A 26,617-nucleotide genomic window follows, 5' to 3' on the forward strand; every position below is an offset into this window, starting at 1 on the left:
TAAACATATGTATGTTTCCCAACATCAATAAAGCCCCTTTGAATTGAATTGAAAATTGAGAGAGAGAGAGAGTGAGAGAGAGAGAGAGGAGAGAGAGAGAGAGAGAGAGAGAGAGAGAGAGAGAGAGAGATAGAACCCATTGCACTTTATGGTTGTAAGGTCTGGGGGCAAGTCACCAACTAAGAATTCACAAATGGGACAAACACCAAATTGAGACTCGGCATGCAGAATTCTGCAAAAATATCCTCTGTGTACAATGTAAAACACCACATAATGCATGCAGAGCAGAATTAGGCCGATACCCGCTAATTATCCAAATCCAGAAAAGAGCCTTTAAATTCTACAACCACCTAAAAGGAAGTGATTCCCAAACCTTCCATAACAAAGCCATCACCTACAGAGAGATGCACCTGGAGAAGAGTCCCCTAAGCAAGCTGGTCCTGGGGCTCTGTTCACAAACACAAACACAACCCACAGAGCCCCAAGACAACAGCACAATTAGACCCAACCAAATCATGAGAAAACAAAAAGATAATTACTTGACATATTGGAAAGAATGAACAAAAAAACAGAGCAAACTAGAATGCTATTTGTCCTTAAACAGAGAGTACACAGTGGCAGAATACCTGACCACTGTGACTGACCCAAATTTAAGGAAAGCTTTGACTATGTACAAACTCAATGAGCATAGCCTTGCTATCTCAAGAGAAGACTAGGTGGAAACAGAGCTGCACTTCCTAACCTCCTGCCAAATGTATGACCATATTAGAGATACATATTTCCCTCAGATTACACGGATCCACAAAGAAGTCCAAAACAACAACAACATTCCCTTTTGTACTTTAGCTATTTGCACATCATTAAATGTACATAGTCATAATAATATTCATTTGAAACGTGTGTAATGGTTATTTTATTTCCCTTTGTTATCTGTTTGGCTTGTGACAATGTAAACATATTAAACATATTAAACATATAAACCCTTTGAATTGAATTGAGAGAGACGAGGGGGGGTAGTAGTTTTCTGACCCTTCCACTGACTCACGACCCACCACAGAGCTGGCAGAACACACACCTAAAAACACACACTCGCCTGACAACCAGAGAGAGTGCCAGAACACACACACACAAACACACACACTCCCCTTATGGGAAGGGGGTAGGTCCGGGTTGGCACTGGTACTGACAGGAAGGGGTTATGCCAGGATGACCTGGTTCTGAGAAAGGGACACTCTCATAGCAACACACACACCATTCCTGTTGTAGACACACACTGGGTGTAGGGATATGGGACAAACACACAGTTAGCCCAAGGGACATACTGTAGCTTAGGGACAAAGCGATAACAGGCAGTACTGTTGAAGCATAGAGCAAAGGGATCCTCTCAGCCTCACAATAACAAGGTGGTGCGACTAGCTGGGAGGCTGGGGGGCTGGAGAGGGGGTCAGCTGCCAGGCTCTGCCCAGAGAAGAGGTCCATTGTGTGGGTACTCTGGCAGAGAGGGCTGGGTGTGTGGATCAGCCCTGGATCTATTCACCGTCACACACCAACAGCTTTTTACCATGTGGCTGCAGAACAACACTGCGTACTGCGCACTGCACACTGCACCCCCCCCCCCCCCCCCCGCCACACACACACACTCACACAGACACACAGACACATAACTGCATGCAAGCACAGTATAAAGAGCTGTCAATGTGTGTTCACCAGTGCATGAGTGTGTGTGTGTGTGTGTGTGTGTGTGTGTGTGTGTGTGTGTGTGTGTGTGTGTGTGTGTGTGTGTGTGTGTGTGTGTGTGTGTGTGTGTGTGTGTGTGTGTGTGTGTGTGTGTGTGTGTGCGTATGTGCATGCCTGTACAAACTCACCGGGCAGTTGCGTAGGTCCCCCATGTTGCTGGCATTGCGGAGCAGCTCTCCGAACATGTTGGGGGTGGGCTTCTCTCTACACTCTAACATCCTCACCGCCTGGTTACTGCAGCAAGGACACACACACACACTGGACTATACACACACACACACACATACACACACATCCTCAAGAGCACACACTGGACTATACACACACACACACTGGACTATACACATATACACACATACGCACACATCCTCAAGAGCACACAATGGACTATACACACACTCACACGTCCTTAAGAACAAACAATGGACTATACACACACACACACACACACACACACACACACATCCTCAAGAACACACAATGAACTATACACACATGTGAATGCGAACATTGTAGTACACACACACGTGCACACACACACACACACACACACACACTACACACACACATCCTCAAGAACACACAATGGACTATACACACACACTACACACACAGACATGCCTGGTGTTACCAGAGGGACGTGGTAGAGATGTAGTGAACCATCTGAATGAAGGGAAGGGGGTCCGACGAGGCTCCACAACTACTGCACACACACTGACAAACACAAACAGAATACATTAGAAAGATGGCCTCTTATCCACCAAGGGCCTGGGTGCAGTAACCCATCTGATGTTGAGCCCCAGTTCTCAGGGGCCTCGGCGTCAACTGGGTGTCTCTTCTGTCCTACACTTTATTGATTAATCCATTAATGCCACAATTGTTCAAAGAAAATCCCTATAAATGTGGTATTGAAGTGGCTTAGTGTCCCACCTGTTCGAACAGCGTCATGGCAAACTTCTGGTGTGGTATACAGTGTTTAGACGTACAGATGTCCTCTCTGGTCTCTGCGCTGATGTGGAAATGGATACGCATCAGCAGGTTCTCCTGTAACACACACAGCCTGGTCAGTCAAGATCCAAGGCAATACTCCACATCCGTCCAGGTGCCCAGGAAGTCGGGAGACTCATTCAAAGCCAGCCACTAGGGGAAAGGCTAATTGATCATTAGAAATCCCTTTTGTAATTATGTTAGCACCACTGAAAACTGATGTTCTGATTAAAGAAGCAATACAACTGGCCTTCTTTAGACTAGTTGAGGATCTGGAGCATCAGCATTTGTGGGTTCGATTAACAGGCTCAAAATGGCCAGAAACAAATAACTTTCTTCTGAAACCCAGTCTATTCTTGTTCTGAGAAATGAAGGCTATTCCATACAAGAAATTGCCAAGAAACTGAAGATCTCGTACCACGCTGTGTACCAACCCCTTCACAGAACAGCGCAAACTGGCTCTAACCAGAATAGAAAGAGGAGTGGGAGGCCCCGGTGCCCAACTGAGAAAGAGGACAAGTACATTGGAGTGTCTAGTTTGAAAAACAGACGCCTCACAAGTCTTCATTAAATAGTACCCGCAAAACATCAGTCTCAACGTCAACAGTGAAGAGGCAACTCCGGGATGCTGGCCTTCTAGGCAGAGTTGCAAAGAAAAAGCCATATCTCAGACTGGCCAATAACAACAAAGATTAAGATGGGCAAAATAACACAGACACTGGACAGAGGAAGATTAGAAGAAAAGTGTTATGGACAGACACATCTACGTTTGAGGTGTTTGGATCACAAAGAAGAACATTTGTGAGACGCAGAAAAATGGAAAAGATGCTGGAGGAGAGGAGTGCTTGACGCCATCTGTCAAGCATGGTGGAGGCAATGTGATGGTTAGGGATAGCCTATATCCCTCTGTCCCAAACCCCCACTTCCCTCGTTCTCCCTCTCTCAATCCTCCGTCCCTCTCCAGGGTTCTCACTCTCCCCTCCGCCAAAAACGTTCCTCCTCCTCTCCTTTCATCCTCCTCTCCCCTCATCCTCTCTCCCCCTCCTCTGTCTGTTGACTGATAACTCCATCTCTTATTAGCTGAAACGCAATTATCACACTGTCACACTGGGAAAAACACTGACACACTGGGATAAACACTGTCACACTGGGATAAACACAATCACACTGGGATAAACACTGATACACAGGGATAAACACTGATACACTGGAATAAAACACTGATACACTGGGATAAACACTGATACACTGGGATAAACACTGATACACTGGGATAAACACTGATACACTGGGATAAACACTGTCACACTGGGAAAAACACTGACACACTGGGATAAACACAATCACACTGGGATAAACACTGATACACAGGGATAAACACTGATACACTGGAATAAAACACTGATACACTGGGATAAACACTGATACACTGGGATAAACACTGATACACTGGGATAAACACTGATACACTGGGATAAACACTGACACACTGGGATAAACACTGATACACTGGGATAAACACTGATACACTGGAATAAACACTGACACTGGGATAAACACTATCACACTGGGATAAACACTGTCACACTGGAATAAACACTGTCACACTGGGATAAACACAGACACACTGGGATAAACACTGACACACTGGGATAAACACTGACACTGGGATAAACACTATCACACTGGGATAAACACTGATACACAGGGATAAACACTGATACACTGGGATAAACATAGACACACCGGGATAAACATAGACACACTGGGATAAACACTGTCACACTGGGATAAACACAGACACACTGGGATAAACACAGACACACTGGGATAAACACTGACACACTGGGATAAACACTGACACACTGGGATAAACACTGACACACTGGGATAAACACAGACACACTGGGATAAACACTGACACACTGGGATAAACATAGACACACTGGGATAAACACTATCACACTGGGATAAACACTGATACACTGGGATAAACACTGACACACTGGGATAAACACTGACACGTCCTGTATGTCCAGATAGTCCTTTAGAGAGGGACAGTGTTTTAAGCTAAATGGCTAATGCTAGCAGAGCTGGGCTGTGAGCAATGAAGGCAGGAGACCAGAACAGACAGGAGTTAGATGGACAACCTTCCTCTTGCAGAATTTAGTTCCAGCCCTACACTAACACACCTGATTTAGTTAATCAATTAGAATCAGGTGTGTTAAAGCAGGACTGGAGTAGAAGACTGCATACCCAGTTGCTCTCCATGAGGAGTGTTAGCGTGTGTGTGTGCGTGTGTGTGTGTGTGTGTGTGTGTGTGTGTGTGTGTGTGTGTGTGTGTGTGTGTGTGTGTGTGTGTGTGTGTGTGTGTGTGTGTGTGTGTGTGTGTGTCTGTGTCTGTGTCTCTGTGTGTGTGTGTGTGTGTCTTACTTACAAAGCATTCTGCTGCGTCGTCCATGATCCCCAGCTGGAAGCGTTGTTCGTCCTGGAAGGTCTTGGCTAGTGCGCTCCGCAACATGTCGGACGGTAACACACGCTCACTGCTGAACTGGAACTGGGCAAAGATACTCTATACTCACACACACACACACACACACACACACACACACACACACACACACACACACACACACACACACACACACACACTAGAACTGAGCAAATTGCAGCTTTACGGAGTAGAACATACAGTAGCATAATACCACTCTGTCCAGGTAGTTGTATCTTGGTTGAAAGTCTACCATGGTGTGAGGAAATGTATTACAACAGTACTAATATTACCTCTTTCACTAAAACTGGGACACCCATTTAAGGCTAGAGAGGTGAGTGTGTGTGTGTGTGTGTGTGTGTGTGTGTGTGTGTGTGGTGTGTGTGTGTGTGTGTGTGTGTGTGTGTGTGTGTGTGTGTGTGTGTGTGTGTGTGTGTGAGTATGTGTGTGTGTGGTGTGTGTGTGTGTGTGTGTGTGTGTGTGTGTGTGTGTGTGTGTGTGTGTGTGTGTGTGTGTGTGTGGACCATCCTCTTCAGTGAAATCTCATAAAAATAAAAATAGTGAAACATTAAAAAAGTTATCCTTTTTAGATAAAACTATGCTAAATATATTCATATGTCACCAAATAATTGATTAAAATACACTGTTTTGCAATGAAGGTCTACAGTAACTTCAACAGCACTGTCTAGGGTAGCACCATGGTGTAGCCAGAGGACAATTAGCTTCCGTCCTCCTCTGGCTACATTGACTTCAATACTAAACCTAGGAGGCTTGTTGGCCTCACCCCCTTCCATAGACAAACATGGTAATTTTGACCACTTCCAGAGGACATCCTCCAACCAATAAAGACTTTTGTAGTATGAACTGACATGTTGTCCATCCAATCACAGATGTAGGATCAGAGAATGAACCTAGTGTGTTGTATTGGGTTTGTGCCACAGAGCATTATGGGGGTTCTATGTGTTGAGAAGCTTGGTGACATTGTTGGATAGAGATTAAGAGTGAAAAGTGATCGTTTTTTTTACTATTATTCAATTCAAATTAGTTTTTTCAATTTACAGGAGACGGGGGAAGTATATTAAAAACAGTTTTTTTGGTTTTAGAACTTTATTTTTGTGTCCATTTACTGCATTTTATTTAAATGTGTCATGGTAACTTCAGTAGCTAGCTAGCTAATGTTACCAGCACGAGTGTGCAGTTTTTCTGGAAGTAATCAATCAACATAATAGTGATGACAAATGTGGGTTTTATAAGGCCTACAGTTGCATAGGCCTGCATGATGCAAACATACATAAAGCTCAGCCCTGAGAGTTCTACTGTCTATCAGTTTTCTGCGTCTGGGTAGAGGAAATCCCCTTCCTAATCTCATCTAAATGTAATTCATATGAACAAGTATAAGGTTGCTGCAGTTTGACAGTGTTTTTCAAAAAACTCTGGGCCCCAAGGGATAAAAATTGCCCCACCACTCTGGGACCTACGGTGCCACCAGTCTGACCACTCTGGGACCTATGGTGCCACCAGTCTGACTACTCTGGGACCTATGGTGCCACCAGTCTGACTACTCTGGGACCTATGGTGCCACCAGTCTGACTACTCTGGGACCCATGGTGCCACCAGTCTGACTACTCTGGGACCTATGGTGCCACCAGTCTGACTACTCTAGGACCTATGGTGCCACCAGTCTGACTACTCTGGGACCTATGGGGCCACCAGTCTGACCACTCTGGGACCTATGGTGCCACCAGTCTGACTACTCTGGGACCTATGGTGCCACCAGTCTGACTACTCTGGGACCTATGGTGCCACCAGTCTGACTACTCTGGGACCTATGGTGCCACCAGTCTGACTACTCTGGGACCTATGGTACCACCAGTCTGACCACTCTGGGACCTATGGTGCCACCAGTCTGACTACTCTGGGACCTATGGTGCCACCAGTCTGACTACTCTGGGACCTATGGTGCCACCAGTCTGACTACTCTGGGACCTATGGTACCACCAGTCTGACCACTCTGGGACCTATGGTGCCACCAGTCTGACTACTCTGGGACCTATGGTGCCACCAGTCTGACTACTCTGGGACCTATGGTGCCACCAGTCTGACTACTCTGGGACCTATGGTACCACCAGTCTGACCACTCTGGGACCTATGGTGCCACCAGTCTGACTACTCTGGGACCTATGTTGCCACCAGTCTGCTTGCAGTTGTCAGTTATCGTCAGGTATGTGGATGATCAGGGCTTTATTCAGGAACGTTTCTTGAGCTACTTTGATGTGTCAAGTGGGTGAGATGCACAGTCTGTGTTTAACTTCATGGAGAAACTTGTTAAACCTACAATGGCGCAGCTGTAATGGAATGTATCTGCTATTTGTATTTATAGCTAAGTCCCCTCCTGTTCCCTGATCAAGAGGTGATGACAACTCCACTCAACTACCATTGTCAACTCTGTCCTGACATGAACTGAAGCAACGTCTCATGTCAGCTCATCCACTGGCACATTGAATGTTTCCTCTCCAAGCACTGTGACTACCTCCATCAATTTTCTCTCATTACTGTATGTAGAGTCAATCACATACACAAACACAATCACATTATTACACATCAATGATTTTGCTTGGACTAACTCACTCTTAGCTCTTTTGTCTAACTGTGTAGTGTTATTGTTTATGGTCTTCCCAGTCAAATCCTGTCCTGCACTGAAGTCAAGCCTCTGAACACCTCAACTCAGGCCTCATACCCTCATTCAATCACCGCTGTGATCCCTTCCAAACACTGTGTAAGTAGCCCTCTCATTCCCATTCCCCAAAACACTGTGTAAGTAGCCCTGTCATTCCCATTCCCCCAAACACTGTGTAAGTAGCCCTGTCATTCCCATTCCCCCAAACACTGTGTAAGTAGCCCTCTCATTCCCATTCCCCCAAACACTGTGTAAGTAGCCCTCTCATTCCCATTCCCCCAAACACTGTGTAAGTAGCCCTCTCATTCCCATTCCCCCAAACACTGTGTAAGTAGCCCTCTCATTCCCATTCCCCAAAACACTGTGTAAGTAGCCCTCTCATTCCCATTCCCCAAAACATTGTACTATAAATGTCTTTATTAAACGCTTAAGGTTAAAGTAATTACTCTTTTGACGATTTTTGAAACACTTTGCCATCTCTGTGCCTACACCGTGCGTCTCCCATCCTCCTCAACTTTTCAAATCACCGGCTTCCACTGGTGGTGTGTGCGCGCCTGTGTCTGTGTGTGTGTGCGCGCGTGTGTCTGTGTGTGTGTGTGCGCGCGTGTGTCTGTGTGTGTGTCACGGTGGCGCTCCTGACTGCAGCAATGCTCCAAGGAAAATAGAGGGGGAATATATCCCACAGAGGGAGGGAAGGAAGGAGAGAGGAAGGGAGGAGAGGAGATTTGGACAGGGGAGGAGGGAGGAAGGGATTAGGAGAGATATAGATAGGGGGAGGAGGGAGGAAGGGATTAGGACAGATATAGACAGGGGAGGAGGGAGGGAAGGAGAGAGGAAGGGATTAGGAGAGATATAGACAGGGGAGGAGGGAGGAAGGGATTAGGAGAGATATAGACAGGGGGAGGAGGGAGGGAAGGAGAGAGGAAGGGATTAGGAGAGATATAGACAGGGGGAGGAGGGAGGGAAGGAGAGAGGAAGGGATTAGGAGAGATATAGACAGGGGGAGGAGGGAGAGAAGGAGAGAGGAAGGGATTAGGAGAGATATAGACAGGGGGAGGAGAGAGTGAAGGGAGAGAGGAAGGGATTAGGATAGATATAGACAGGGGGAGGAGGGAGGGAAGGAGAGAGGAAGGGATTAGGATAGATATAGACAGGGGAGGAGGGAGGTGTGTGTGTGATTGAGTTGAGGGGAAAATTCCTAAGCATCACTAAGAGAGGACAGGCGCAATCAACACCACTTCCACATTCATTCATCCCTCACTTCCCCTGTCACTCCCCCTCCCCCTCTCGCTCTCACTCTCTCTCCCTCCCCTTCTCTCTCTCCTCACCCTCCCATTCTCTCTCTCCTATGGGTCCAGAAGAGAGGGCCAAAGTGAAAATCGTTTGCCCTGTGAACCAGCAGCATCGCCTAGGCCTGTACGTTCTCTCCCAGACTCATAGACAGAACGTTTGGAGCGCAGTATACAGTGGCCATTTTAGCATGTAAATCTTGATGGGACAAACTAAACACATTTCTTTTAGATGCCAGTTGTATGGTCCAGTGCTGCAAAGAAAGAACAAATTATGCTGCTGCTGGCCCAGGACAGAGCAACACGTTTTCAATGTAATCGCAGGGATAATATTAACACTATACATGCCAGTCTCTCTTGGCTAAGAGTTGAGAAAAGACTGACTGCATCACATCTTTAATAAGAAAAATATATGTGTTGGAAATTCCAAATGGTTTCCATAGCGACCAACTTGTTGTGTGTATGTACTGACATGTATGTGTAGGAAGTGTGTATGTACTGACATGTACAGTATGTGTACATGATAGGTGCACACAATACTACATGTTCATGTTTTTAAATGTATGTCAATTGTAAAGTATTTTGTCTGTAATGTATTTTTAGTTATACAGTACCAGTCAAAAGTTTTGACACACCTACTCATTCAAGGGTTTTTCTTTATTTTTTACTCTTTTCTACATTGTAGAATAATAGTGAAGACGTCAAAACTATGAAATAACACATATGGAATCATGTAGTAACCAAAAAGTGTTCAACAAATCAAAATATATTTTATATTTGAGATTCATCAAAGTTGTATTTTATTTATTTATTCTTTATTTAACTCGGCAAGTCAGTTAAAAACTTCTTGTGACTCCCCATCCCGGGTCCGGGAGCGTAATCATCGCCTGACACTAATTAGCATAACGCAACGGACATAACTATTCCTAGAAAATCACAAGTGAAATATATTGGAACACAGCTTAGCCTTTTGTTAATCACCCTGTCATCTCAGATTTTCAAAATATGCTTTACAGCCAAAGCTAGACAAGCATTTGTGTAAGTTTATCGATAGACTAGCATAGCATTATGCCTTGCTAGCAGCAGGCAACCGTGTCACGAAAATCAGAAAAGCAATCAAATTAAATCGTTTACCTTAAAAAATATTATTTTTGTAGGCGAAATAGCTCCATTTGTTCTTCACGTTTGGCTGAGAAATTGCCCGGAAATTGCAGTCATGAAAACGGCAAAAAATATTCCAAATTAGCTCCATAATATCGACAGAAACATGGCAAACGTTGTTTATAATCCATCCTCAAGGTGTTTTTCAAATATCTATCGATAGATAATATATCCGTCGGGACAATACGTTTTTCAGTAGGACCGATTGGAGTAATGGCTACCTCTGTATTTTACGCGAGAGTCACCCTGGGAGCCATCAGGTGACCACTTACGCAATGTAGCCGCCTACGGCTATTCTTCAACATAAATGCGTAAAACTACGTCACAATGCTGTAGACACCTTGGGGAATACATAGAAAGCGTAAGCTGGTTGATAGCACATTCACAGCTCAATAGGGACTCATTGGAACGCAGCGCTTTCAAAATATGGGGCACTTCCGGATTGGATTTTTCTCAGGCTTTCGCCTGCAACATCAGTTCTGTTATACTCACAGACAATATCTTTACAGTTTTGGAAACGTTAGAGTGTTTTCTATCCAAAGCTGTCAATTATATGCATATTCTAGCATCTTGTCCTGACAAAATATCCCGTCTAAAATGGGAACTTTTTTTTCATGGAGCCAGTGGCTGTACAGGGATCTGGTATGCAGATCATGGAGATGAAGAGGGGGCTAGTCATGGAGCCAGTGGCTGTACAGGGATCTGGTATGCAGACCATGGAGATGAAGAGGGGGCTAGTCATGGAGCCGTTGGCTGTACAGGGATCTGGTATGCAGACCATGGAGATGAAGAGGGGGCTAGCCATGGAGCCAGTGGTTGTACAGGGATCTGGTATGCAGACCATGGAGATGAAGAGGGGGCTAGCCATGGAGCCGGTGGCTGTACAGGGATCTGGTATGCAGACCATGGAGATGAAGAGGGGGCTAGCCATGGAGCCAGTGGTTGTACAGGGATCTGGTATGCAGACCATGGAGATGAAGAGGGGGCTAGCCATGGAGCCGGTGGCTGTACAGGGATCTGGTATGCAGACCATGGAGATGAAGAGGGGGCTAGCCATGGAGCCAGTGGTTGTACAGGGATCTGGTATGCAGACCATGGAGATGAAGAGGGGGCTAGCCATGGAGCCAGTGGTTGTACAGGGATCTGGTATGCAGACCATGGAGATGAAGAGGGGGCTAGCCAAATGAGCTGTACAGGGATCTGGTATATAGACCATGGAGATGAAGAGGGGGCTAGTCATGGAGCCAGTGGTTGTACAGGGATCTGGTATGCAGACCATGGAGATGAAGAGGGGGCTAGCCATGGAGCCGGTGGCTGTACAGGGATCTGGTATGCAGACCATGGAGATGAAGAGGGGGCTAGCCTGGAGCCAGTGGTTGTACAGGGATCTGGTATGCAGACCATGGAGATGAAGAGGGGGCTAGCCTGGAGCCAGTGGTTGTACAGGGATCTGGTATGCAGACCATGGAGATGAAGAGGGGGCTAGTCATGGAGCTAGTGGCTGTACAGGGATCTGGTATGCAGACCATGGAGATGAAGAGGGGGCTAGTCATGGAGCCAGCGGCTGTACAGGGATCTGGTATGCAGACCATGGAGATGAAGAGGGGGCTAGCCTGGAGCCAGTGGTTGTACAGGGATCTGGTATGCAGACCATGGAGATGAAGAGGGGGCTAGCCATGGAGCCAGCAGCTGTACAGGGATCTGGTATGCAGACCATGGAGATGAAGAGGGGGCTAGTCATGGAGCCGGTGGCTGTACAGGGATCTGGTATGCAGACCATGGAGATGAAGAGGGGGCTAGTCATGGAGCTAGTGGCTGTACAGGGATCTGGTATACAGACCATGGAGATGAAGAGGGGCTGGTCATGGAGGCGGTGGCTGTACAGGGATCTGATATGCAGACCATGGAGATGAAGAGGGGCTGGTCATGGAGCCAGTGGTTGTACAGGGATCTGGTATACAGACCATGGAGATGAAGAGGGGGCTAGCCATGGAGCTAGTGGTTGTACAGGGATCTGGGATACAGACCATGGAGATGAAGAGGGGCTGGTCATGGAGCCGGTGGCTGTACAGGGATCTGGTATGCAGACCATGGAGATGAAGAGGGGGCTAGTCATGGAGCTAGTGGCTGTACAGGGATCTGGTATACAGACCATGGAGATGAAGAGGGGCTGGTCATGGAGCCGGTGGCTGTACAGGGATCTGGTATGCAGACCATGGAGATGAAGAGGGGGCTAGTCATGGAGCCAGCGGCTGTACAGGGATCTGGTATGCAGACCATGGAGATGAAGAGGGGGCTAGCCATGGAGCCAGTGGCTGTACAGGGATCTGGTATAAAGACCATGGAGATGAAGAGGGGGCTAGCCATGGAGCCAGTGGCTGTACAGGGATCTGGTATGCAGACCGTGGAGATGAAGAGGGGCTGGTCATGGAGCCGGTGGCTGTACAGGGATCTGGTATGCAGACCGTGGAGATGAAGAGGGGCTGGTCATGGAGCCGGTGGCTGTACAGGGATCTGGTATGCAGACCGTGGAGATGAAGAGGGGCTGGTCATGGAGCCAGTGGTTGTACAGGGATCTGGTATACAGACCGTGGAGATGAAGAGGGGGCTAGCCATGGAGCTAGTGGTTGTACAGGGATCTGGTATACAGACCATGGAGATGAAGAGGGGCTGGTCATGGAGCTAGTGGCTGTACAGGGATCTGGTATACAGACCATGGAGATGAAGAGGGGCTGGTCATGGAGGCGGTGGCTGTACAGGGATCTGGTATGCAGACCATGGAGATGAAGAGGGGCTGGTCATGGAGCCAGTGGTTGTACAGGGATCTGGTATACAGACCATGGAGATGAAGAGGGGGCTAGCCATGGAGCTAGCGGTTGTACAGGGATCTGGTATACAGACCATGGAGATGAAGAGGGGCTGGTCATGGAGCCGGTGGCTGTACAGGGATCTGGTATGCAGACCATGGAGATGAAGAGGGGGCTAGTCATGGAGCTAGTGGCTGTACAGGGATCTGGTATACAGACCATGGAGATGAAGAGGGGCTGGTCATGGAGCCGGTGGCTGTACAGGGATCTGGTATGCAGACCATGGAGATGAAGAGGGGCTGGTCATGGAGCCAGTGGTTGTACAGGGATCTGGTATACAGACCGTGGAGATGAAGAGGGGGCTAGCCATGGAGCTAGTGGTTGTACAGGGATCTGGTATACAGACCATGGAGATGAAGAGGGGCTGGTCATGGAGCCGGTGGCTGTACAGGGATCTGGTATGCAGACCATGGAGATGAAGAGGGGCTGGTCATGGAGCCAGTGGTTGTACAGGGATCTGGTATACAGACCGTGGAGATGAAGAGGGGGCCTAGCCATGGAGCTAGTGGTTGTACAGGGATCTGGTATACAGACCATGGAGATGAAGAGGGGCTGGTCATGGAGCTAGTGGCTGTACAGGGATCTGGTATACAGACCATGGAGATGAAGAGGGGCTGGTCATGGAGGCGGTGGCTGTACAGGGATCTGGTATGCAGACCATGGAGATGAAGAGGGGCTGGTCATGGAGCCAGTGGTTGTACAGGGATCTGGTATACAGACCATGGAGATGAAGATGGGGCTAGCCATGGAGCTAGCGGTTGTACAGGGATCTGGTATACAGACCATGGAGATGAAGAGGGGCTGGTCATGGAGCCGGTGGCTGTACAGGGATCTGGTATGCAGACCATGGAGATGAAGAGGGGGCTAGTCATGGAGCTAGTGGCTGTACAGGGATCTGGTATACAGACCATGGAGATGAAGAGGGGCTGGTCATGGAGCCGGTGGCTGTACAGGGATCTGGTATGCAGACCATGGAGATGAAGAGGGGGCTAGTCATGGAGCCAGCGGCTGTACAGGGATCTGGTATGCAGACCATGGAGATGAAGAGGGGGCTAGCCATGGAGCCAGTGGCTGTACAGGGATCTGGTATGCAGACCATGGAGATGAAGAGGGGGCTAGTCATGGAGCCAGTGGCTGTACAGGGATCTGGTATACAGACCATGGAGATGAAGAGGGGCTGGTCATGGAGGTGGTGGCTGTACAGGGATCTGGTATGCAGACCATGGAGATGAAGAGGGGCTGGTCATGGAGCCAGTGGTTGTACAGGGATCTGGTATACAGACCATGGAGATGAAGAGGGGGCTAGTCATGGAGCCGGTGGCTGTACAGGGATCTGGTATGCAGACCATGGCGATGAAGAGGGGGCTAGCCATGGAGCCGGTGGCTGTACAGGGATCTGGTATGCAGACCATGGAGATGAAGAGGGGCTGGTCATGGAGCCGGTGGCTGTACAGGGATCTGGTATGCAGACCATGGAGATGAAGAGGGGGCTAGTCATGGAGCCGGTGGCTGTACAGGGATCTGGTATGCAGACCGTGGAGATGAAGAGGGGCTGGTCATGGAGCCGGTGGCTGTACAGGGATCTGGTATGCAGACCATGGAGATGAAGAGGGGGCTAGTCATGGAGCTAGTGGCTGTACAGGGATCTGGTATGCAGACCATGGAGATGAAGAGGGGCTGGTCATGGAGCCGGTGGCTGTACAGGGATCTGGTATGCAGACCATGGAGATGAAGAGGGGGCTAGTCATGGAGCTAGTGGCTGTACAGGGATCTGGTATACAGACCATGGAGATGAAGAGGGGCTGGTCATGGAGGCGGTGGCTGTACAGGGATCTGGTATGCAGACCATGGAGATGAAGAGGGGCTGGTCATGGAGCCAGTGGTTGTACAGGGATCTGGTATACAGACCATGGAGATGAAGAGGGGGCTAGCCATGGAGCCAGCGGCTGTACAGGGATCTGGTATGCAGACCATGGAGATGAAGAGGGGGCTAGCCTGGAGCCAGTGGTTGTACAGGGATCTGGTATGCAGACCATGGAGATGAAGAGGGGGCTAGCCATGGAGCCAGCAGCTGTACAGGGATCTGGTATGCAGACCATGGAGATGAAGAGGGGGCTAGCCATGGAGCCGGTGGCTGTACAGGGATCTGGTATGCAGACCATGGAGATGAAGAGGGGGCTAGTCATGGAGCCGGTGGCTGTACAGGGATCTGGTATGCAGACCATGGAGATGAAGAGGGGGCTAGCCATGGAGCTAGTGGCTGTACAGGGATCTGGTATACAGACCATGGAGATGAAGAGGGGGCTAGCCATGGAGCCAGTGGTTGTACATGGATCTGGTATGCAGACCATGGAGATGAAGAGGGGGCTAGTCATGGAGCCGGTGGCTGTACAGGGATCTGGTATACAGACCATGGAGATGAAGAGGGGGCTAGTCATGGAGCCGGTGGCTGTACAGGGATCTGGTATACAGACCATGGAGATGAAGAGGGGCTGGTCATGGAGCCGGTGGCTGTACAGGGATCTGGTATGCAGACCATGGAGATGAAGAGGGGGCTAGTCATGGAGCCGGTGGCTGTACAGGGATCTGGTATGCAGACCGTGGAGATGAAGAGGGGCTGGTCATGGAGCCGGTGGCTGTACAGGGATCTGGTATGCAGACCGTGGAGATGAAGAGGGGCTGGTCATGGAGCCGGTGGCTGTACAGGGATCTGGTATGCAGACCATGGAGATGAAGAGGGGCTGGTCATGGAGCCAGTGGTTGTACAGGGATCTGGTATACAGACCATGGAGATGAAGAGGGGGCTAGCCATGGAGCTAGTGGTTGTACAGGGATCTGGTATACAGACCATGGAGATGAAGAGGGGCTGGTCATGGAGCCGGTGGCTGTACAGGGATCTGGTATGCAGACCATGGAGATGAAGAGGGGGCTAGTCATGGAGCTAGTGGCTGTACAGGGATCTGGTATACAGACCATGGAGATGAAGAGGGGCTGGTCATGGAGCCGGTGTCTGTACAGGGATCTGGTATGCAGACCATGGAGATGAAGAGGGGGCTAGCCATGGAGCTAGTGGTTGTACAGGGATCTGGTATACAGACCATGGAGATGAAGAGGGGCTGGTCATGGAGCCGGTGGCTGTACAGGGATCTGGTATGCAGACCATGGAGATGAAGAGGGGGCTAGTCATGGAGCTAGTGGCTGTACAGGGATCTGGTATGCAGACCATGGAGATGAAGAGGGGGCTAGTCATGGAGCTAGTGGCTGTACAGGGATCTGGTATACAGACCATGGAGATGAAGAGGGGCTGGTCATGGAGGCGGTGGCTGTACAGGGATCTGGTATGCAGACCATGGAGATGAAGAGGGGCTGGTCATGGAGCCAGTGGTTGTACAGGGATCTGGTATACAGACCATGGAGATGAAGAGGGGGCTAGCCATGGAGCTAGTGGTTGTACAGGGATCTGGTATACAGACCATGGAGATGAAGAGGGGCTGGTCATGGAGCCGGTGGCTGTACAGGGATCTGGTATGCAGACCATGGAGATGAAGAGGGGGCTAGTCATGGAGCTAGTGGCTGTACAGGGATCTGGTATGCAGACCATGGAGATGAAGAGGGGGCTAGCCTGGAGCCAGTGGTTGTACAGGGATCTGGTATGCAGACCATGGAGATGAAGAGGGGGCTAGTCATGGAGCCGGAGGCTGTACAGGGATCTGGTATGCAGACCATGGAGATGAAGAGGGGGCTAGTCATGGAGCCGGTGGCTGTACAGTGATCTGGTATGCAGACCATGGAGATGAAGAGGGGGCTAGCCATGGAGCTAGTTGCTGTACAGGGATCTGGTATACAGACCATGGAGATGAAGAGGGGGCTAGCCATGGAGCCAGTGGTTGTACAGGGATCTGGTATGCAGACCATGGAGATGAAGAGGGGGCTAGTCATGGAGCCGGTGGCTGTACAGGGATCTGGTATACAGACCATGGAGATGAAGAGGGGCTGGTCATGGAGCCGGTGGCTGTACAGGGATCTGGTATGCAGACCATGGAGATGAAGAGGGGGCTAGTCATGGAGCCGGTGGCTGTACAGGGATCTGGTATGCAGACCGTGGAGATGAAGAGGGGCTGGTCATGGAGCCGGTGGCTGTACAGGGATCTGGTATGCAGACCATGGAGATGAAGAGGGGCTGGTCATGGAGCCGGTGGCTGTACAGGGATCTGGTATGCAGACCATGGAGATGAAGAGGGGCTGGTCATGGAGCCAGTGGTTGTACAGGGATCTGGTATACAGACCATGGAGATGAAGAGGGGGCTAGCCATGGAGCTAGTAGTTGTACAGGGATCTGGTATACAGACCATGGAGATGAAGAGGGGCTGGTCATGGAGGCGGTGGCTGTACAGGGATCTGGTATGCAGACCATGGAGATGAAGAGGGGCTGGTCATGGAGCCAGTGGTTGTACAGGGATCTGGTATACAGACCATGGAGATGAAGAGGGGGCTAGTCATGGAGCCGGTGGCTGTACAGGGATCTGGTATGCAGACCATGGCGATGAAGAGGGGGCTAGCCATGGAGCCGGTGGCTGTACAGGGATCTGGTATGCAGACCATGGAGATGAAGAGGGGCTGGTCATGGAGCCGGTGGCTGTACAGGGATCTGGTATGCAGACCATGGAGATGAAGAGGGGGCTAGTCATGGAGCCGGTGGCTGTACAGGGATCTGGTATGCAGACCGTGGAGATGAAGAGGGGCTGGTCATGGAGCCGGTGGCTGTACAGGGATCTGGTATGCAGACCATGGAGATGAAGAGGGGGCTAGTCATGGAGCTGTGGCTGTACAGGGATCTGGTATGCAGACCATGGAGATGAAGAGGGGCTGGTCATGGAGCCGGTGGCTGTACAGGGATCTGGTATGCAGACCATGGAGATGAAGAGGGGGCTAGTCATGGAGCTAGTGGCTGTACAGGGATCTGGTATACAGACCATGGAGATGAAGAGGGGCTGGTCATGGAGGCGGTGGCTGTACAGGGATCTGGTATGCAGACCATGGAGATGAAGAGGGGCTGGTCATGGAGCCAGTGGTTGTACAGGGATCTGGTATACAGACCATGGAGATGAAGAGGGGGCTAGCCATGGAGCTAGTGGTTGTACAGGGATCTGGTATACAGACCATGGAGATGAAGAGGGGCTGGTCATGGAGCCGGTGGCTGTACAGGGATCTGGTATGCAGACCATGGAGATGAAGAGGGGGCTAGTCATGAAGCTAGTGGCTGTACAGGGATCTGGTATGCAGACCATGGAGATGAAGAGGGGGCTAGTCAAGGAGCCAGCGGCTGTACAGGGATCTGGTATGCAGACCATGGAGATGAAGAGGGGGCTAGCCTGGAGCCAGTGGTTGTACAGGGATCTGGTATGCAGACCATGGAGATGAAGAGGGGGCTAGCCATGGAGCCAGCAGCTGTACAGGGATCTGGTATGCAGACCATGGAGATGAAGAGGGGGCTAGTCATGGAGCCGGAGGCTGTACAGGGATCGGGTATGCAGACCATGGAGATGAAGAGGGGGCTAGCCATGGAGCCGGTGGCTGTACAGGGATCTGGTATGCAGACCATGGAGATGAAGAGGGGGCTAGTCATGGAGCCGGTGGCTGTACAGGGATCTGGTATGCAGACCATGGAGATGAAGAGGGGGCTAGCCATGGAGCTAGTGGCTGTACAGGGATCTGGTATACAGACCATGGAGATGAAGAGGGGGCTAGCCATGGAGCCAGTGGTTGTACATGGATCTGGTATGCAGACCATGGAGATGAAGAGGGGGCTAGTCATGGAGCCGGTGGCTGTACAGGGATCTGGTATACAGACCATGGAGATGAAGAGGGGCTGGTCATGGAGCCGGTGGCTGTACAGGGATCTGGTATGCAGACCATGGAGATGAAGAGGGGGCTGGTCATGGAGCCGGTGGCTGTACAGGGATCTGGTATGCAGACCATGGAGATGAAGAGGGGCTGGTCATGGAGCCGGTGGCTGTACAGGGATCTGGTATGCAGACCATGGAGATGAAGAGGGGCTGGTCATGGAGCCAGTGGTTGTACAGGGATCTGGTATACAGACCATGGAGATGAAGAGGGGGCTAGCCATGGAGCTAGTGGTTGTACAGGGATCTGGTATACAGACCATGGAGATGAAGAGGGGCTGGTCATGGAGCCGGTGGCTGTACAGGGATCTGGTATGCAGACCATGGAGATGAAGAGGGGGCTAGTCATGGAGCTAGTGGCTGTACAGGGATCTGGTATACAGACCATGGAGATGAAGAGGGGCTGGTCATGGAGCCGGTGTCTGTACAGGGATCTGGTATGCAGACCATGGAGATGAAGAGGGGGCTAGCCATGGAGCTAGTGGTTGTATAGGAATCTGGTATACAGACCATGGAGATGAAGAGGGGCTGGTCATGGAGCCGGTGGCTGTACAGGGATCTGGTATGCAGACCATGGAGATGAAGAGGGGGCTAGTCATGGAGCTAGTGGCTGTACAGGGATCTGGTATGCAGACCATGGAGATGAAGAGGGGGCTAGTCATGGAGCTAGTGGCTGTACAGGGATCTGGTATGCAGACCATGGAGATGAAGAGGGGCTGGTCATGGAGGCGGTGGCTGTACAGGGATCTGGTATGCAGACCATGGAGATGAAGAGGGGCTGGTCATGGAGCCAGTGGTTGTACAGGGATCTGGTATACAGACCATGGAGATGAAGAGGGGGCTAGCCATGGAGCTAGTGGTTGTACAGGGATCTGGTATACAGACCATGGAGATGAAGAGGGGCTGGTCATGGAGCCGGTGGCTGTACAGGGATCTGGTATGCAGACCATGGAGATGAAGAGGGGGCTAGTCATGGAGCTAGTGGCTGTACAGGGATCTGGTATGCAGACCATGGAGATGAAGAGGGGGCTAGTCATGGAGCCAGCGGCTGTACAGGGATCTGGTATGCAGACCATGGAGATGAAGAGGGGGCTAGCCTGGAGCCAGTGGTTGTACAGGGATCTGGTATGCAGACCATGGAGATGAAGAGGGGGCTAGCCATGGAGCCAGCAGCTGTACAGGGATCTGGTATGCAGACCATGGAGATGAAGAGGGGGCTAGTCATGGAGCCGGAGGCTGTACAGGGATCTGGTATGCAGACCATGGAGATGAAGAGGGGGCTAGTCATGGAGCCGGTGGCTGTACAGGGATCTGGTATGCAGACCATGGAGATGAAGAGGGGGCTAGCCATGGAGCTAGTGGCTGTACAGGGATCTGGTATACAGACCATGGAGATGAAGAGGGGGCTAGCCATGGAGCCAGTGGTTGTACAGGGATCTGGTATGCAGACCATGGAGATGAAGAGGGGGCTAGTCATGGAGCCGGTGGCTGTACAGGGATCTGGTATACAGACCATGGAGATGAAGAGGGGCTGGTCATGGAGCCGGTGGCTGTACAGGGATCTGGTATGCAGACCATGGAGATGAAGAGGGGGCTAGTCATGGAGCCGGTGGCTGTACAGGGATCTGGTATGCAGACCGTGGAGATGAAGAGGGGCTGGTCATGGAGCCGGTGGCTGTACAGGGATCTGGTATGCAGACCGTGGAGATGAAGAGGGGCTGGTCATGGAGCCGGTGGCTGTACAGGGATCTGGTATGCAGACCGTGGAGATGAAGAGGGGCTGGTCATGGAGCCAGTGGTTGTACAGGGATCTGGTATACAGACCATGGAGATGAAGAGGGGGCTAGCCATGGAGCCGGTGGCTGTACAGGGATCTGGTATGCTGACCATGGAGATGAAGAGGGGGCTAGTCATGGAGCTAGTGGCTGTACAGGGATCTGGTATACAGACCATGGAGATGAAGAGGGGCTGGTCATGGAGCCGGTGGCTGTACAGGGATCTGGTATGCAGACCATGGAGATGAAGAGGGGCTGGTCATGGAGGCGGTGGCTGTACAGGGATCTGGTATGCAGACCATGGAGATGAAGAGGGGGCTAGTCATGGAGCCGGTGGCTGTACAGGGATCTGGTATGCAGACCATGGAGATGAAGAGGGGGCTAGCCATGGAGCTAGTGGCTGTACAGGGATCTGGTATACAGACCATGGAGATGAAGAGGGGCTGGTCATGGAGCCGGTGGCTGTACAGGGATCTGGTATGCAGACCATGGAGATGAAGAGGGGGCTAGTCATGGAGCTAGTGGCTGTACAGGGATCTGGTATACAGACCATGGAGATGAAGAGGGGCTGGTCATGGAGGCGGTGGCTGTACAGGGATCTGGTATGCAGACCATGGAGATGAAGAGGGGCTGGTCATGGAGCCAGTGGTTGTACAGGGATCTGGTATACAGACCATGGAGATGAAGAGGGGGCTAGCCATGGAGCTAGTGGTTGTACAGGGATCTGGTATACAGACCATGGAGATGAAGAGGGGCTGGTCATGGAGCCGGTGGCTGTACAGGGATCTGGTATGCAGACCATGGAGATGAAGAGGGGGGCTAGTCATGGAGCTAGTGGCTGTACAGGGATCTGGTATACAGACCATGGAGATGAAGAGGGGCTGGTCATGGAGCCGGTGGCTGTACAGGGATCTGGTATGCAGACCATGGAGATGAAGAGGGGGCTAGTCATGGAGCTAGTGGCTGTACAGGGATCTGGTATACAGACCATGGAGATGAAGAGGGGCTGGTCATGGAGGCGGTGGCTGTACAGGGATCTGGTATGCAGACCATGGAGGTGAAGAGGGGCTGGTCATGGAGCCAGTGGTTGTACAGGGATCTGGTATACAGACCATGGAGATGAAGAGGGGGCTAGCCATGGAGCTAGCGGTTGTACAGGGATCTGGTATACAGACCATGGAGATGAAGAGGGGCTGGTCATGGAGCCGGTGGCTGTACAGGGATCTGGTATGCAGACCATGGAGATGAAGAGGGGGCTAGTCATGGAGCTAGTGGCTGTACAGGGATCTGGTATACAGACCATGGAGATGAAGAGGGGCTGGTCATGGAGCCGGTGGCTGTACAGGGATCTGGTATGCAGACCATGGAGATGAAGAGGGGGCTAGTCATGGAGCCAGCGGCTGTACAGGGATCTGGTATGCAGACCATGGAGATGAAGAGGGGGCTAGCCATGGAGCCAGTGGCTGTACAGGGATCTGGTATGCAGACCATGGAGATGAAGAGGGGGCTAGTCATGGAGCTAGTGGCTGTACAGGGATCTGGTATGCAGACCATGGAGATGAAGAGGGGGCTAGCCATGGAGCCAGTGGCTGTACAGGGATCTGGTATACAGACCATGGAGATGAAGAGGGGGTGGTCATGGAGCCAGTGGTTGTACAGGAGTACTGCACACTGAAGAATGTTAACTTCTTTCCGTGTGGCTTCGTAGTGCACCCAGATGCCCTGTGGTTAGGATCCTCTCCAGCTGGTGTGACTTTGTCATCTGTGCACAGGAGGACATCCTAGTTGAAAGGATATATAAAGATCTACAGGTTTCAAAAACTATAAGAGAGAAGGTTGACCACTTATTTTTAAATCAAAATCAAATCAAATCAAATTTATTTATATAGCCCTTCGTACATCAGCTGATATCTCAAAGTGCTGTACAGAAACCCAGCCTAAAACCCCAACAGCAACCAATGCAGGTGTAGAAGCACGGTGGCTAGGAAAAACTCCCTAGAAAGGCCAAAACCTAGGAAGAAACCTAGAGAGGAACCAGGCTATGTGGGGTGGCCAGTCCTCTTCTGGCTGTGCCGGGTGGAGATTATAACAGAACATGGCCAAGATGTTGAAATGTTCATAAATGACCAGCATGGTCGTATAATAATATGGCAGAACAGTTGAAACTGGAGCAGCAGCATGGTCAGATGGACTGGGGACAGCAAGGAGTCATCATGTCAGGTAGTCCTGGGGCATGGTCCTAGGCATTTTTACCACTACTTGCAGAAGTGTCTCTCGCACCTGAATGGATCTTGCATTTAATTCTGGCTGTACTGTGTTGACTTGATTTCTTTCCCCACCCCTAAACTCATTGCCTAATTAAAGCCAATACAAGCTCCACACAAACTGATATCCACTACAACACAAATTATTGATACATGTCGTAGATAAACCAATTATTATTTTGCTGCTAGCAAATAAACACGTACATTTACACTGGCTTGGCCCATGCTCTGGACCGGATCAGAGACGGCACAGTTGTTCTTCATCCCCCTCAGTCGGAGCAGGAGGTTTCAGTCTTCTTTCCCAAACACCAGGTCTCTTTTGAATGTGCCAGTTCTACGCGAAGACAGTAGGAACAACACCTCTTGTTGTCCCCCCCCCAATTTGTCCCTCAACTAAGTAACTTTCGACAATATGTGTACTACACCTTTGTGTGTTTGGTGACAGTAAAGTTGTCACAACGTACTGCCACTAGCCACCTCTTTCTGAGCTCTACATCGACTGGGAGACCATTACATTTGGAAGAAACTGAACACAGAGGCACTGAACAATGTTCATTAGCACCTCCTTCGCGGGGCTGTAATTTAAACATAGTCATTGCGAACTATTTCAGTCAGAAATGCATCGACGATAGCTAGTAAGCTAATGATAAAAACAATAGCAGAACTCGCTCCGGAAGTCATCAACCCGGTCGGAAGTCAATTAGAACGTTGGAGGCGGAATAATGCATAGAGCCTATTGGGGTAAGTAACTGTCTGTCTGATGTTTAAAAGTTCTTGTTGGTTGTAAGAAATAATAATGGATACATTTCGTGAAAATAAAGTAAAAATAAACGGCAAAATAATCACAAAATAGGCAAAGTTGGGTTGGAGCCTGTAAAACGGTGGCCATCCAGTACAGCACCATCTTTCATCTGTATCGATGTCAGAGTGGTTAGAGGGATAATAGAGCCCTGAGTACCAGGCCATTAGGACCTGATGGAGGGATAATAGAGCCCTGAGTACCAGGCCATTAGGACCTGATGGAGGGATAATAGAGCCCTGAGTACCAGGCCAATAGGATCTGATGGAGGGATAATAGAGCCATGAGTACCAGGCCATTAGGACCTGATGGAGGGACAATAGAGCCCTGAGTACCAGGCCATTAGGACCTGATGGAGGGATAATAGAGCCCTGAGTACCAGGCCAATAGGACCTGATGGAGGGATAATAGAGCCCTGAGTACCAGGCCAATAGGACCTGATGGAGGGATAATAGAGCCCTGAGTACCAGGCCAATAGGACCTGATGGAGGGATAATAGAGCCCTGAGTACCAGGCCAATAGGACCTGATGGAGGGACAATAGAGCCCTGAGTACCAGGCCAATAGGACCTGATGGAGGGATAATAGAGCCCTGAGTACCAGGCCAATAGGACCTGATGGAGGGATAATAGAGCCCTGAGTACCAGGCCAATAGGACCTGATGGAGGGATAATAGAGCACTGAGTACCAGGCCAATAGGACCTGATGGAGGGACAATAGAGCCCTGAGTACCAGGTCATTAGGACCTGATGGAGGGATAATAGAGCCCTGAGTACCAGGCCATTAGGACCTGATGGAGGGATAATAGAGCCCTGAGTACCAGGCCAATAGGATCTGATGGAGGGATAATAGAGCCATGAGTACCAGGCCATTAGGACCTGATGGAGGGACAATAGAGCCCTGAGTACCAGGCCATTAGGACCTGATGGAGGGATAATAGAGCCCTGAGTACCAGGCCAATAGGACCTGATGGAGGGATAATAGAGCCCTGAGTACCAGGCCAATAGGACCTGATGGAGGGACAATAGAGTCCTGAGTACCAGGCCATTTGGACCTGATGGAGGGATAATAGAGCCCTGAGTACCAGGCCAATAGGACCTGATGGAGGGATAATAGAGCCCTGAGTACCAGGCCAATAGGACCTGATGGAGGGACAATAGAGCCCTGAGTACCAGGCCATTAGGACCTGATGGAGAGATAATAGAGCCATGAGTACCAGGCCAATAGGATCTGATGGAGGGATAATAGAGCCCTGAGTACCAGGCCAATAGGATCTGATGGAGGGATAATAGAGCCATGAGTACCAGGCCAATAGGATCTGATGGAGGGATATAGAGCCCTGAGTACCAGGCCAATAGGACCTGATGGAGGGATAATAGAGCCCTGAGTACCAGGTCATTAGGATCTGATGATCGTTAGCGAGATGGGTACTACCAACACATGTCCAGAGTGAATAAGAGGAGTTTACGGTAACGTAATCAATGGTAACGTAGAGTTTTACTGCCAGTGTAATAAGGTAATAAGTTCACCTCTAGGTGTTATAAAAAAATAAACTGTTTGTCTGATCAGCAGACAGAATCTGTTCAACTCACAGCAGTTAGCATTACTATTGCCTCACACATACACAACCATGCTGCTTCAGATACAAGCCAGTATGCGTGTGTGGTGTGTGTGTGTGTGTGTGTGTGTGTGTGTGTGGTGTGTGTGTGTGTGTGTGTGTGTGTGTGTGTGTGTGTGTGTGGTGTGTGTGTGTGTGTGTGCGTGCGGCACCCCAACGTGGGTTCTGCTGGCTCAGCACTTTCGGGTCAGCCAATTAATTTCACAGCGGCTCAGTAGATAGAACAGCGTGTAAACACACACACACACCCACACACACACACCGATACAAACACACTTATACACACACACACACACACACACACACACACACACACACACACACACACACACACACCGATACAAACACACTTATACACACACACACACACACACACACACACACCGATACAAACACACTTATACCACACACACACACACACACACACACACACACACCGATACAAACACACTTATACACACACATAGTAACACACCGACAACACTACATTATACAATGCTGACGTCTCTGTACACACCAACACTGCTACACTACACAATGTACTCAGACAGACACACACACATACTGTACACACAGCCTCATTAGAATGCTTTATAGAACACACACACTCATAATAGCTAAATAAGTGCTCATGAGAATGAAGGGCCCTTGGGAGACCTACCTTGAGGGCACAGAAGATACAGGAGTCTTCCATACACTTGTGGGTGGTCAGCTGCCGGAAACTTCTACGGAAGATATCCAGATGCCACAGGACCTAAAGAGAAAACATACATTTGATATATTTACATGTTTTGTATATTTTATAACTTTACATTTTTAAAGGTCCAATGCTGAGGTTTTTATCTCAATATCAAATCATTTCTGGGTAACAATTAAGTAACTAACTGTGATTATCTTCAATTAAAATGGTCAAAAAGAAAGGAACAATTTCTCAAGCAAGAATTTAGACAGTGTTCTGAGTGGGGGGGGGGGGGGGGGGACGGAAAACTAGCGGTTATTTGCAGAGAGGTGTGGAACAAATTCTGATTTGACTATTAACTCATGTTGATG

General features: G+C 49.8%; 1 protein-coding gene across 1 annotated transcript in view; it reads right to left on the minus strand.

Moving 5' to 3' along the window:
* Positions 1-1,196: 1,196 nt before the first annotated feature.
* The window catches only part of LOC116355553 (inactive ubiquitin carboxyl-terminal hydrolase 54-like), a 56,742-nt gene continuing 31,321 nt past the window's right edge, over positions 1,197-26,617 (minus strand). Inside the window, exons 3-8 of the mRNA XM_031800001.1 lie at positions 26,229-26,321; positions 5,162-5,296; positions 2,668-2,781; positions 2,369-2,451; positions 1,866-1,971; positions 1,197-1,217 (exon numbers count right to left, since the gene is read on the minus strand). Of these exons, the coding sequence (XP_031655861.1) occupies positions 1,197-1,217; positions 1,866-1,971; positions 2,369-2,451; positions 2,668-2,781; positions 5,162-5,296; positions 26,229-26,321 (552 nt within the window). The remainder of the gene's footprint in view (positions 1,218-1,865; positions 1,972-2,368; positions 2,452-2,667; positions 2,782-5,161; positions 5,297-26,228; positions 26,322-26,617) is intronic.

This window comes from Oncorhynchus kisutch, linkage group LG20 (genome assembly GCF_002021735.2).
Source record: "Oncorhynchus kisutch isolate 150728-3 linkage group LG20, Okis_V2, whole genome shotgun sequence".
Taxonomy (NCBI): Eukaryota; Metazoa; Chordata; class Actinopteri; order Salmoniformes; family Salmonidae; genus Oncorhynchus; species Oncorhynchus kisutch.